Here is a 15,125-nt window from a genome sequence, read left to right on the forward strand (position 1 = left end):
AATATATATTCATAAATATAAATATGTATTTATAATACTATGAAATATATATTTATAAAACATAAATATACATTTATAAAAGTATATTTTATAAAACATAAACATATTTATAAAAATGTAAATATGTTTTATAAAATATAAATATAATTTTATAAAGATATAAAAATATATACATATATTATATGAAGTTATATTTTTTCATCTCTCTCTCTTTCATAGTGGAAATTCAAAGAGGAGATAAGTGAGTGAAACTGAGTTTTGAAAATAGACTTAGTGAAAGAACTAAGATGGGATTGGAGTAGCTGAAATTTGGTTAGGTGAAAAGTGGTAATAACACTTTAAGTGAGGAAAAAACAAAAACTATCCTTTTTAACTTGTCTTAAATGTCTTGTAAACTTGACTTAAATGTTTTGGGGAATATGCATGAAACCTACTTAAAAATAGAATGAGTCTTTTCAATTGAAAAAATTATCTCTCCTAGACAAAGATCGCTTACATATATATACAGCTTTTTGTGGCATTATTTATGTAACTTTAGAATATGTGTGGTACACAGAGAGAGTTTTAAAATTCTTCCCTTTGTCCCATGACAAAATTGATTATTTTATGTATTAACTAAAAAAATAAAATAATATACTTTTAAAAAACTATGAAAAGCCCCAATAGCTTACATTTTTCACTGATTTGAAAGGCTTTTCAAAATCCCTGAATTTATTAAATCCCTGGTGTTCTGCAGGCAGAAGGATGGGGGTCTGAATGCTAAGGCAAGTCTGCAGTGGGCTCTGGAAGTGGACTGTTCCACGCCTGTCCTGGCCCTGCTGGAGGCTAGCTGTCCCTTCTCAAGTAAGTTTTTGGCCTCTCTGAGAGATTGTTTCCTCAAGTACAACATGAGAAAACAATACCTGCCTGAAGACTGAAGAGAGAGCTGTATGTAATGATTTGCCCAATGCACGATTCATGCTTGGCATGCAACAGATATTCATTTCCTTCCCTATTTTTCTATATTGCAGGAAAGGATCAAGGGTTCCTACCAAAAAATCCATTTTGCACTGCTTCACATTTCTATTAGGTAGTATAACCTAGTTTTCTATTTCTGCCTTCCACTGTCACGATTTCATTAGCATATTCAATTTCTCATATTATTTATGAGCCTACATTATTGTTTTTATAATCCTTACAAGTTATTTTTGCTCCGGTGCCTCTTTGCACCATCACGAAATATATTTTCTTCATTGCCGTGTGGTTTCTTCCATTATTCTCGCTTACATATAAAAGCCGTCACATACCCTCCTGTGATTTGTCTTTTCACAGCCCTCACAGAGCATGATTTTTTCTTTGAAGCTTTGCAATGGCTTTGTTTGAATTGGAAGTGTTTATGGTCTCTAGACCAACCAGAGTCTTGAGCACCTTTTGGTGGGTCGGTGGCTTCTCTTGTAGACCCTTAGCTACAAAGTCATTAACAAGAATCCTTCAATCCTCCTCTACTCAAATCTAACTTCCATCCCATGTCTTCACATTAGTCTGCCTCATCTTCATGCAGCTCTAGTTCCTACCACTTCAGTGGCGTAAATCAGGATGTGTTTGCCTGGCACTCTCAATAGAGAAAAATCTATAACACTTACATCCTTTGGCTGCCATAAAGTTGTTCCTGACAGAACAGAACATTTTCCTTTAACCAGCTTTCCCTTCCTTCCCATTCCTGCCTTTCTTTAAGGTAGGGTTGAATATATATACTATATGGTTCAACCTTATATGTATTTTAAAATATAAATATATTTTTATATTTATGTATTTATATATAATATTAATATATTTTTAATAAATCTATATTTTAAGACCATTTTATATATCAAGTACTGTGCTAAAAAGAGCATTCCCAAGTTAAAATGACTCCTTGATATCATTGATATCTCTATTTTTTTTATATATACTAGTACACAGTTATTTATGTGATTGAGATCTACATGATAAGTAAAGCAACTTTCAAAGATGTGCAGTTTCATTTGCTGTTGCTGCCATCGGGGGCCTTCAGGGAATCTGAGAGTTGGGAGGAAGGTCACCATGCGTTTCCTTCCATCCAGTGAAAGAATCTTTACAGTTTCAGGTGGGGCTGGTCATTGTGACTTTGTCACTGCCTCTCAGAGGACGCTGCTCTGAGACCAATGCCACTTCAGATGACTCCTTAGACTGAAAGTTCTGTCTTTGATGAGCTGATGCTCCCTCTGTATCATGACCATTACGTTATTTGGGATTAGCCTAGATTCATTTATTTGATTGCTGTTTTCTGCTGTTGGAGAAAATTATTTTATTAAGAAGCATTCTCCAACAGGCAAGCTGACATTAAGTAGGCTTGAATATATTTGGAATTCACAAGTATACAGACCAGGAAACTAGCTCTCTGCTTTAATGCAAAGATTTTCTTCTAGCAGAGCGATGCCTCTGCTCTCAAGCCTGCTGTCTGCCTCTGCCTCAGACTCAGTGCTTCAATGGGTCAGAAAAGTGGCTCACTGTGACTTTGAAAGACCATTAGTATATCCAGTTGTGTGATGAATTCAAAGCATCTAGGATGTTACAAAGGATTCCTCTTGCTGGGTGTAAGAAAGCATACTTCCCAACTCATTTTGTTGGAAGGCACAATTAAGACTTCGCTAGAAAAGAAATGGATCCACTATGTGCTCAAGAGTACTTACTAGTATGACCCCCAGCACACTTTATCTTTTAGAATAATAATACAAGCATAGGAATACCTAAATCCTGCCAGGGTTTTAAAAATTGCATTGCATTCATGCCCAGGTATAACCTCCCATCATAAATCCTGAAAAAGACGGGGGAAGGTGGTGACAGGCCATTCTAGTGCATAATGAGGGATGCATATTTCAGTGCCGGGGCTGATGTTTATGTATGTGATTACTCAGAAGGGGTTTTATTTAACATTCCATGTCTTTAAATTAGGTCTATTTTAAATATAATCATAACAGCTATGCTTTATTGTATGCATGCCAGGCAGTTAATAAGTGGTAATTCGAATCTCCCCAGCCCTAAAAGGTAAGTCTTATTCTTTCTGTTTTACCTATGGGAAAACCAAAACCCAGAAACTAAGACCTTGCCCAAGGTTACACCCAGCAAGTGGATTTCACTGCAAAGCCCACATTTTTTTTCTCCTACATTCTTTCCCCTGGACCTCAGCTTATTTTGGCAAGGAATTTATGATTTTTAGGCATTTATTTGTTTGGCTCTTTTTTTTTTTTCCGGTTGAGTGGTATGTTTACCTGTGCCTACAGAATAACATATAGATGTATGAGAATCCTCTTTTATCTTCCAATATTATAGTTCTACAAACCACAAAATCTTGCCTTACTCCTATTAAATCTGATACAAAATAGAACTAGAGAGATGATAAAAAAAAGAGAGACTGAAATTTTTGAAACTCACTCTTTTTAAATAGATACCTCCAGGCTCATGTGATAGCTTGCTAGTTAATTTTGTGGGGATTACTGTTCTGAATGATTCAATAACTTCTGCTGCTCTATTAAAAAATCCTCTTTTACATTTGAAGACCTAATAAGGAAGAAACTAAGATCACTTCCTTGAGTGACTTGAAAGTTTTATATGAAAGTGTCACCCCAGATGGGACAGTTGTGCCTCACCACATTTGCATGAGACCGACTTTGCTAGCAAACCATTTCACCCACACACTTTCCCAATCAGCATCAGCATTTATGAGCAGCTCTTCAGCAGTCTTGTTCACATGCATATCATTAGTGCAGTTTACTCGAAATGCCCCGTAGAATGTTTGTTCCTCTCACTTCCCTAAAGCATGAAAAGAATTGGCAAGTGACAAGTCGTTTCGGTGTCAATCTTACTACTGTTGCATTTAGAATGTAGAAGACACAGATGCTCATTTATCAGTGGCCTCGGGCCATGGCCCAGAAAACCCATCAAGTAGGAGGCAGAGCTAGAAACACAAAGTCTTTTTTAATCCATTAAAATATATGTTTGCTTGGACACCAAACTTCAAGCAAGTAGTGACCTATAACCCAGCAAGAGTTATTTCACTCCTAGAACATCACCAGGACCCGCTGATGGCTTTCCTATGGGGTTTCCTCACTTGGTCCTCACAGATTTCTTTCATCAGATTCTTGGTTTAGCCTTCTTCCAGGCTCACAGTGGTGATTGATGTTTCGGGACACATGGTGGCCACAGGAAACCCACCAATCTGCCCACTGTTGTATAGAGCCCCGAGGTGGTGTGGAGGGGGGGATCAGCTTCCCTCCTGCCGTGTTGGTCTTTCAGGGTTGATGGAGGTGCTGCTGAGGTGGTGCAAGGGAACTTTGGAACTCCATACACATGTAAGCTTATCTCAGTTGTGCCCTGGAGCCCTTGGCTTTGCACAAACTTCCCTTTGCCTCCTAAATGAGACTTCATCTTCTGATCTTGATTTCAAGGTCATAGGGATATCCTTAACTTAAACTTGCCATTCTGCAGGGATATGCAGATATCCTGCCCACCTCCAAGTACTGCATCCCAGGCACTGGGTACCCTGGTCAGGGACACCTACCCCTCTTTTCTTCAAGACACAGCTGGGAGACACCCCCTGAATGTTGCTGTGCCTGACTCCATTACAAGGGTGCATCTCACATTTTTGCACAGGGCCAGGTCTCATATGTGTTTGATTCATCTGTGGAAGTTGATATTCAAATAAATTACATTTCAATAAAACATGCTAAAACTTGAACATCGAAGTTAGTGCATTAGCCTTCAGAGATTGTGAGTGCCCTGTAGCCACTGACAGGGCATTTAAATTATTCTCTTTGGGAATTCTCATCAATGTTGGAAGCATATTTTCTTTCGAAATTCTCTCAATGATATATCTTTATCCTTAGAGAAATAATTTGATTATGTAAGAATAGCCCAAAGTCATCCTAATTCAAGCTTGCAGAGTAAGTTATGTGATCAAGCTTGAAAATACCATTTAGGGTAAAAAATGGCATGCAATAAGACTGTTTTGTTGTGGAATGAGCACCAGTCACCTGGTCTATTCTTAACCTCTTATGCTAACCTGCCAGGTGTGTTGACCTCTCTTTGGATTAGTTATTTCCTTCATAAGTTGAGGGGTTGGACTATATGATATCTTTAGTTATTTTCCTTTTCTGAAATCATATGGGGTGGGTGTGTGTGGTGTAGGTGTATGATTAGGTATGGCCCATACTGGCTTCATGCAATAAGCATGTGCTAGAATGTGTCAATTCTCATGATGGCTACATGGTGGTAGATCCTGGTAGAAGAAGAGGACTTACCTGGTTTCTGGTTAGAGCCTGAGGTGTGCAGGGCTGGTGCTGCTCTGTTAATGGGTGTATTACAGTTACACAGGAGGGGTCAGTTGACTGTGTAGCAATTATTCTGGGAGGAAAATCTACTGGATTGAAACAGAAACTCAAGGGATTCCATGTCTGTTTGATACTCCATTCCTATCTGCTTGAGATCATATAATATGATTGCAATGAATTCCTGAGCTAATTTGGCAATAACTCTTATTTATATTTAGGTTTTTATGATAGCAGTAGTTCACTGATCATTTGATTCCAAAAGCAATTTTCTTCTACAAATGTACCCTTGACATCCTAAAATGTATATTCAGATTTAATGAAAGAAAAAGATGTATTATAGAAAAGGCAGTATTTTTTAACCAGACATACAAAGAAAGAAGCATTAATTTGCTTTTGAAATTTATTACAAATGGAAGCTGCTTTCTAAATCATAATTGATAACAGTTTAATTTGCTTTTTTCCCAGTGTCTGGTATGCTCATTTTTATCATTTAAGATCAAGAAAGTATTTTCCAGACATTTTTGCCTTTGTTAATTGGTTGGGTGGTTATTCGAGGTATTTTTAAAGGTATTTTAGTTAATATACTTAAGTATTGATAGTTCATAGAGCCATTGGTTTGAATTCAGTGGAAAATAATTTATTAAAGCTTAAATAAAGCTGTGCAAGCAATTTTCCTCCATTACAGTGTCTTTGGGACTGCGTTAATTATAAGAACTGGGGCAATTGGAGATGTTTACTCAGCATACAAACTCCTCATTGTTAACCACGGCTGGTGTGTGCTGACAGCTGCCTCTTAGAGAAATGTAACCCATGGTTAACGGTGGAAAGGGTGGCATTAGCATAATTTTTTGGCAACGACTAAGCTGGAGTTTCAGTGTTGCCTTCAACAGTGACTCCTTCATTAACAGGGTCTTATCAGAGGCCCAGACTCCACAGGGGGTGGGAAGGGGAGATGCAGCCATAGGATCCTGCTGTAGGTAACCAGAATCCTGTGTGAAATGCCTGCTTCTGAGTAAAAGAGAAAAGGATTTCAATTGCTCATGATTATGATTTTAAAAGGGCCCGTGGAAGAAAGACTCTGTAAAGGAACTGCTGATGTTTGATCAAAATTGGCACAGTGTAGAGGTGGCTTTTTTGACGTTGACACTAATGCATATTATGTTTTCTATAAGAGGAATAGGAATTAAAACATTTTTGTTCTTCAGGGACCAATTCAGACAAAAATAAACCTGCTAATGCAAGACTTAAGAGTCACGAATAAATTATATCCCCTGAAGGTTCTCTAACTTCATTTGCACATTGTTAAAGGTATTTCAAACAATTTGGGGGGAAATTGGATATTTTTGAAGGCATATCAAGCCAGTATCGGAAAATAATAGATAATAACAAATACTTACTTTATATTAATATTCATCCTTAAAACAATAAACTACTCCCCAGGACTCAGGATTCTCTTTGATTTCCTCAATAAGAGAGAAAATTGTTAAATTAAATATAAATGATAAAATTGGGTAATATAAGATGAGGAAATAGCTACCATTCATTGAGCACTTACTATATGCCAGGCAGGCACTGTGCTAAGTGTCTTGTTTCATTTTCATAACCACCTGACCACTTAGGTGCTACTATTAATGTAGTTGTGTTGCAAGTGGGAACGCTAAGCTACAGGGAAATTAGGTGATATTTCCAAGGTCACTCAACTCAGAAGGGGTAGGAGTGAAATTAGAGCACGGGTCTTTTGTTCTGCAGCCTGCAGCAGTCCCTCTATCACCCTGGGCTGTTCTTTATCATCAGTGACAGTCACTGCTATTAGTGATATCTTCCTGAATCCACTAAATGATCTCCCTGGGCTCCTTTCTACTCTCCTCTTACATAAGAGCCACTGTTGCTATTTCACATACCCTGATAATTCTATCCAACAGCCCTTCTTCATGTCAGTGCTTCTAGCAGTTTCTTCTTTGTCCAGTTGTGTTGGTTTCTATTGGGTTCACATGGGCATGTGCTGACCAGGCCCCCCATCTCCTCTCCACTCCAGGTAAACTGCCTGGAAAAAGGGGTGCCTCACTGGGCTGGGACCAGACAGTGTCTTTGCTTCAAATTTTCTGGAGACTTTTTCCTTTTTGATCCTTGTGGGCCCTTAAAGTGTGTGTAGGGATCAAATATAAATGTCTCCAAGGACTGACAGAATATCCCCTGGTTAAGTTGACTGGGGTCTGGGGATACTCTGGGCAGATGGAGGAGGATGCTTTTACTTCCCCTTTTTACCTTGAAACAAGAGGGGTGCAACAGAATGCAAATATATTCTGAAACTAGAATGTCTAAAAGTTATTTTTGAAAGGATTTGTGGAGTCTCAGAAAGGTTTGGGCAACCCATGTGGTGTAAAGGGGTAAACCCAGAGTGCCTTGGGCCAGCCCACTTTCGGCCAGCCCACTCTCGGCAGCCTGTGAGCCTTAGTCCTTTTCAGTTTGGTTATGTCCCTGGAGCAGGTGTGAACCAGAGCTGCCTGGCGGCCTCCTCTGTGGTTGGGAGCCCCTCTGTGAGCATCAGCGCTCCATCAGCGTTCTCCTCTGATTTGGAACTCCTGTTGTACAATAAGAAATGACGGAGGTGACCTGTGATTAGGATCAGCTTGAATAAGGTCTGTTACTTTTTACTTCTAAAAAATGAGATTTGACCTGAATTAGGAAGTACACTAATTTGTATTATGTACCTCAGTGATTCTCAGCCCTGGCTAGACATTAGAATTACCTGAAGAACTTTAGAAAATACCAGATGCCAAATGACTTGTCCCAGAATAATGAAATCAGGACAACTAAGGCGAGGCCCTGTATCATTTCTTAAAATCATTGCAGGCAAGTGGAATGTGCAGGGGGATCAGGGGTTGAAAACTACTGAGTGGAGAATGGAAAGCAGGGAAGTAGGGTTTTAGACTGTTCCTGCTGTTACTCAGAGTACAACTAGGACTGCTAGTGAGCTTACCAGGTGCTAATCATGTGCAGGTAGAGTTCTAACTATTTTTCATGGAATGAAAATACCCTGGGGTAACTCCTTACAATAACTTATGAACTTATTTCATTTTTACAGATGTGTGTATGGAAAACTTTGAGGAGGTAAAGCAATTTATTCAGAGTGGAATGACACTTCTTGTGGATATTTTCTATTGTAAAAGTGAGATATAATCTGTATATGTAGGTATATAGTATGTCTGGTTTTTTATTGCTCTTGTCACAGAAGACTTTGATGGCTCTTGTATGGTTAGCATGCCTTAGTCCTGCCAGCTGAGATCCAGGTATGCTATGGTAATCAGTCAGGAATCTTCAGATGCCAAGTCACAAATCTTGGCCTCCTAATTCCTAGTATCAGACTTCACATGAGTTTCCTGAAATGCATATTTGTAGCAAATAGTTTACGTGATGGTGGAAGTCGGTAGACATTGATAACTTACTCTCCACCAATGACTCTGGAATATGTAAACACTCTAGTAAGTCCACAAATTGTAACCCTTTGAAAATTCACACGTGATCTCTCGTGTTATGTTTACCACCTCCAGGACTTGCAACTGGATTGTATGGATGGGTTAAGGGAAGGAGATGAATCAAGGATGACTCTTGGACTTTGGAGCCTATGGGAGAAAGGATGTGAGGTCTCCATCATGAAGGGCTGGATGGGTAGGGTGAGATTTAGAATGGATTGTGATTTAGCTGGTTGCAAAGTCTGAGATCACTTGCCTTCTAGTCAGGGCATCATTAATACCATTAAACCATGAGTGCGTTGTTGGCAGTGGTTTTGGTGTACAGCTCCATACATTTTAACCCACGTACAGATATGGGCCGGCTGAATAGTGTGCAGGGCTGGAGTGTTACTTCTGATCAGCTATCATGCGTGTCCTCCCCCGACCTGAGCAGCCTGGACAAACCTGACTTCTCCAAGAGGGTTAGGTCGATACCGGCCTGAGCTAGCAATTTCTTGGCGGTTTAGAGACAGGCCCTTCTGAAAGATCGACTGATGGTAGGAGGGGAAACATGTGGTGGGTATACTATTCCTTTTTTTCTGACTTGACAAGATACTGAAATCCTTGATCCCAAAAGGAAGGACTTGAGATACGAAAAGGAGGCTGACCAGTGTGGGTACTTTCTGGAAAGAAATGAAATGATGTGCCTCCAAAAATAAGAGGTACTGCCTCACAGGGTGCTGGGACCTGGGATTAGAGACTGGGCGCAGAAGTGGACATTCATAGAGCAGTGGCGGTGGGTGATAGGTGAGTGCTTGTCCTTATCCTGGCTCCAGACCCTTCATGAGCCCTCCTACGCACTTTCTTCCCAGATTTGCATCTGGAGCACCAAGCTCAAAGGCTGGAGGGATCTTCTTTCCCCAAAACTTGACACCCTCAGTAGAATCCTCTGTAAGACAGAACAGCTAGAAGCTTCTTTGATGTTTAGGGAAGCTCTTGTGATAAGTGTTCCCTTTGATCTCCACAGACAAAAAGCTACTAGCTTCAGGTTTGAAAATTCTGACAGTTTTGTTTACTTTGTACTAGGAAAGCCTAAGTGAGATCCTAAGATGAAAAGCTCTACGTAAATACATAATAATAATACAGTTATAGCCTAGGAAAAGAAAAATTTGCTGCCTCCAACTTAAGAAATCCAGGTACCTTTCTGTACATCTGTTATAAGCAAAAGCATTTAGAGCCTCTGTCCTGAGAAGATGCAGGAACATAACTGGATGGGAGGTCAGGGATCTGCTGGTGGAGATAACAATGGAGTCCACAGTGCAAGTGCCCACACTGGTCAGCCCTGTTCCTTTCTCTGCGCAGAAGGAAATGAAGTCTTCTATAAGGGTGAGAGGGACGCGGGAGAGAGGGAGGATATTTGAGCTGAGCCTGAGTGAAGGAAGTGGGGAAGAGCTTTTTTTCTGCAGAGGGAAGAACTAGGTCAAAAGGTCCCTGACCCACAAGAGGTTGGTGTGTTGGGAGCAGAGAAAAGGCTGTTGTGGTTGGTGGCGGGTGTGGTAGGAGGCAAGGCTTGAGGTCATGTAGGGTTATAGACCATACAAGGTGCTGACTATTTTGTTCTTAGAGAAACAGATTTTAAACAGAGGGCTAACATGGTCGGATTGATAGGGTTAAAAGATCCCTCTGATTGCTGTATGGATAGGAAAAAAATTAGAGATCATGGAAGAAACACAAGGGCTCTCCAGATGGCCCAGAAGGCCTGGGGAAATGTGATCAGATTTGAGTAATATTGTGAAGGCTGAGCCAACAGGACTTGCAACTGGATTGTACGGGTTAAGGGAAGGAGATGAATCAAGGATGACTCTTGGGACTTTGGAGCCTATGGGAGAAAGGATGTATCCTGTAACCCAACAAGGAAAACAGGGGAGGCAGAAATTTGGCGGTGGAATCCAAGCAAATATAGAGTTCTGCTTGGCCTGTCAAAGGGTGAGTTGCCTGTAGCCAATCAAGAAGGAGGTGCTAAGGAGTCAGTGGGACCCACGTCTGGAGTTTGAGGTAGCAGTCAGGCTTGGTCAGTCCTTTTTAGGAGTTTCAGGGACTTTGGTTCTTATGGAAACTTCCAGTGTTTTAGAAACATTTAGCGGCTGGAGCTTGAGATTGACACCTGGAGAACATGCTGGAGCACGTTGGGATTTCTGCATCCCTCCTGGGAAGACACACTTACATGATGAGCACACGGGAACCCTCTGCAGCTATACCCATGCCTTGTAGAGACAGTTCTGAATATCTCTCTAGACTAGTGGTCAACAAACTGCGGCTCGCGAGCCACATGCGGCTCTTTGGCCCCTTGAGTGTGGCTCTTCCACAAAATACCGATTTCTCCGCATGGGCCACGAAGTTTCAATCGCACTGTACGTGCGCACCCGCACGTGGTATTTTGTGGAAGAGCCACACTCAAGGGGCCAAAGAGCCGCGTGTGGCTCGCAAGCCACAGTTTGCCGACCACAGCTCTAGACTCAGGTGATTGTTTTTCTGAATTCTTTTGTGCACTTCCTCTTCGTTAAGCCAGACATAGGTCTCACTTCCTACTTGTGTATGTTCCCAGTGGAGTGCAGCACAATCATTAAGAGCTAACAAACAGTAAATCACATTCATATTTCAAAGTTTCTTAAAAATAACGCAATCACGAGCATGCCAGGTGTTTGTGCTTCCGTGTCTTTCTTGTGCATGAATATCGCAGGCCGTTGTCCCTTTACCTCGTCCAACTGGCCAGTGAGAGTACAGTCCTTGTTAACATCAAGTGGGTGTTAAATCAGAAGACTACACAGAGAAGGGGATGGATGATGCTCAGGACGGAAAAGGGCCCACAGGCCAAGCCCACTTATTTATGTTTGGATAAATGTCCCCACTTGAACTGTCCCTGGCTTAAGCTCTGCTTCCTCTTTTTATTCCAATTTCTTCAGCCACTTTCGCTCTTTCCTAAAAAATCATCTTTCATCTACTCCAATGAGGACATTTACCTTATTCCCTGTGCTCCTGTTCTAAGTACTCTTGTGTTTACCATATTTTTTATAGTTTGTTCTGTTAGAGAGTCTGGTTATCTTCACTTCTCGTGGAGATGATTTCCCCGGGACCGACAAGTGTTGCCTCTTGGAGAAGAGAGTCTCTGGTTATACTGGTCATATCACTGGCTCCCCCAAGTGACTCAGCGTGTTGCCAGGTGGGCACATTGGCCATACCCAGGTTGCCGGAGATGTCAGCACCCTAGGCTTTTTGGATAGGCAGATAACCGAGCAACCTCTGGAAAAAAGTCTTCTCTCCTCTCGCAATTTAATAGCTGTGTGACCATGAGCAAATTATTGGATTTCTCCAGGCCTCTGCTCTCTCCTCCATAAGCAGGGGTAATTACAACCCACTCATGATACTTGAATTACATGAATGAATACCTGTAAAACACCTAGCAGAGTACCTGCTATATTAAAGAAATTCAATAACCTTTAGCTCCTGCCTTAACCCCTCTGAGTCTTTGTTCATCAGGAAACAGTAACCATGCACTCTGAAAGCACACAAACCAGCAAGTGGCTATTATACTAAGACAAAAGGAGCTTGGAAGCAAGCTAGACTGAAAAAAATGAAGGAAATTGACAATCAAGACAAAGTGGAGAAACAGTGCAGTGGTTCTAGGACCTGCCACCTCAGCCTCACTTGGGAACTTGTTAGAAATGCAGGTGCTCAGAGCTGCTGAATCAGAACCTGTGGGCACAGGGTTGGGAAATCTGTCCTAAAAATCCCTATATGTAATTCTGATGTACAATGGGCTATCTACAAATATTGGGTGAGGAATCATGGTGCATGTTTCTGCATGGGTATGTCTGTGTGCATACACACCTATGTACATACAATGTTTGTAACTGCTGAAACTATTAACCAAGCGTGGTAATACAGCAAAAATCCTGCCCATTTTTCTTTGGTATGGTTGTCTGAATAGAAATATTTCTAGAATGCTTATTTGGAATGACTTTGTACTGAATTCATTTTGGGTTTAAAAGTATTGATTCACCAACTTTCTTCTTTTTCTTTTTCCCTAGGAAATTCCACTTACTTGGATGACCATGGACCACCTCCTAGTAAGGTAAGGCCTCTGCTTGTGGTATAAATCCCCTTTTCCTTTTCTTAGTACCTACAGCCTCCACCAACCCCAACCACATCTCTCCTGGCTCTGAATTCTTCAAAAGAAAATAGTTGTTGGCAGTTGTCAAGCTAATCTTCGCCTTATAGTATGGAGAAAAGGAAGCATGTGGAGGTAGCCAAAATGGTGAGAGAGGAGAGCCAGGATCTCATCAGTAGCTGTAGCTGTCACAGCACTGGAGCCTTCGGCTGACTTCAGGTCTTTGGCTGCTTCCCCTGTCTGCTGCCTCATTGGTCTCAGCATCCATGCTGGCCCATGATGTAATGCCCACAACACAGCCTCCCCATCCCTAGAGCCTTAGCTAGACTCACCTCTGCCCACTTCTCCCCAGCCTGCCTTCATTGGTACATTCCACCCAAGGCTCAACCCCTTAGAACCAGATTTCTCTGCCAGTGCCCCCCCCCCAGGCTGACGTGGCATGGCCTGTGTGCCCACCTTTGTTCTTTCTTTAAGCAGTTTGGGCTTTACTTTTTAAGGGTCAGAACTATCTAGCAAAGTATTACTGTAGTTCTCTACCACTAGCTACTTTCTTGAAATCAATGAAAACCAAATGTCAATCTACAAAAATATAAAGACAGTCTTTGACAACTGAAGGCGCTGCCTGCAAAGTACAGTTTTAAGTGCATACTGAGAAGAAAACCAACCGCTAACCTTAGCAGCTGGGAATTTATCCTAACGTCAGCTCTGAGTTGGGGATTTGAAAAACTCCACCCCATTTAAACCCATGAGCTTCAGAATCAGGTGTTTCCGGGCTCACCACTGGCTCTGCCACTTTCAGTGTATGACATTGGACAAATTACTTAGTATTTGAACTTGAGTGTTGTAATGTGCAAAGTAGGATTAAAAATACTGCCCACAGTATAGGACGACTAAAAGGATTGAATGAGGTGAAATATGACAAGCACTCAGCGTCTGGCATGCTATGAGCATTAAATAAGTGGTGGGGAATGTTAACTAGACTGGAGTAACATTAAGATCATTGATGAATGGTACAGTAGTGCTTGTCACAGTCATGAATGGCTCTACCACGCGGCCCACTGCATATTGAGTGCTTGTGAAGCTGTAGGTACTAGGAATACAAATATGAGACAACACAAGAATAGCAGCAACAAAATAGCTCCTACCCTGGAGGAAAAAAGTATGTAGAGGATTGGACACCATCTGAAGAGAAGAACAATGTCCATCTCGTCTCAGTTTCCTCATGTCCGTGCAATGCTGTTCATTCAATTTCACTGAGTTGGACCATGCCCCCCAGAGCTGGAATCTGAATTAGATCTCCTAGCTCCTATCCCAGGTCTTTCCACGAGGCCAGTATTCTCAAACTGGAGGCTTGTTAAAGCACAGATTGCAGGACCCAGCCCCCTGCATGTCTCATTTTGTAGGTTTGAGGTGGGATATGAGAGTTTGCATTTCTAACAAACTTTTGATAGATGCTGGTGCTACTTGTCTGGGGATGTAAGGCCACGGATATAGAGAAAACCATTCCCCTGGCCATTTTCTGTGTGGTTTTTTACTGCTAATAGCCTACAAGGAGTGGTATGGCTAATTATATAAAGGCTATTAATTAGTATCATGATGACTCCCATTGTAACTTTTCTTGTAGTGAAAACGTATTTCCTTTGGTCAATAACCTGCCTAGGAGGGAAAGTGAGTCAGGGTGGGAAAGAAGCATAGCGCAGTTGGCCTGCTAGGTTCCTTTGCCACTGATTGTACTTCTCTCCCAAGTGGGGCCAAGTGCCCTGCAGGGAAGAGGTGTTAGGCGGCTCTGTATGTGAGACCCATCAGCTGTTTCCTTCAATGGCATGTCAGGGCATTGCTTTGGGTTCCAGGTTTGATACATAAGGTTTTACCTCTTCAGAAGACCCAGGCCCACTTTATATGAACTTACCTTCTTTTACTCAATCTTTGGTGACCAGCCTGGGGCCACCCCTTTAGTCTGCCTGGGGGCCTTCCTCATGCTGGGGTGCCCATCCTGTCTGTCCCTTTCCTAGTGTCCTCAGTGCCTGGGTTCTGTGTTTGCTGGGCTCTCTCCCTTGCCCCTGAACGTTTTCCTCTGTCAGTGCATTGTGTCCTCCCTCCGCACCCCGCCCCATGCAGTTTGGCCTGCACCCCTCCCTCTTCTGCCACCTCCAACTAAGGCTCCCTGTGATACAAAAC

General features: G+C 41.7%; 1 protein-coding gene across 1 annotated transcript in view; it reads left to right on the plus strand.

Annotated features, from left to right (window-relative positions):
* Positions 1 to 15,125, plus strand: part of UST (uronyl-2-sulfotransferase) — a 280,713-nt gene that overhangs the window by 111,729 nt on the left and 153,859 nt on the right. Inside the window, exon 2 of the mRNA XM_005884691.2 lies at positions 12,868 to 12,911. Within this exon, the coding sequence (XP_005884753.1) occupies positions 12,868 to 12,911 (44 nt within the window). The remainder of the gene's footprint in view (positions 1 to 12,867; positions 12,912 to 15,125) is intronic.

The sequence above is a fragment of the Myotis brandtii genome, unplaced genomic scaffold (assembly GCF_000412655.1).
Source record: "Myotis brandtii unplaced genomic scaffold, ASM41265v1 scaffold847, whole genome shotgun sequence".
Lineage (NCBI taxonomy): Eukaryota > Metazoa > Chordata > Mammalia > Chiroptera > Vespertilionidae > Myotis > Myotis brandtii.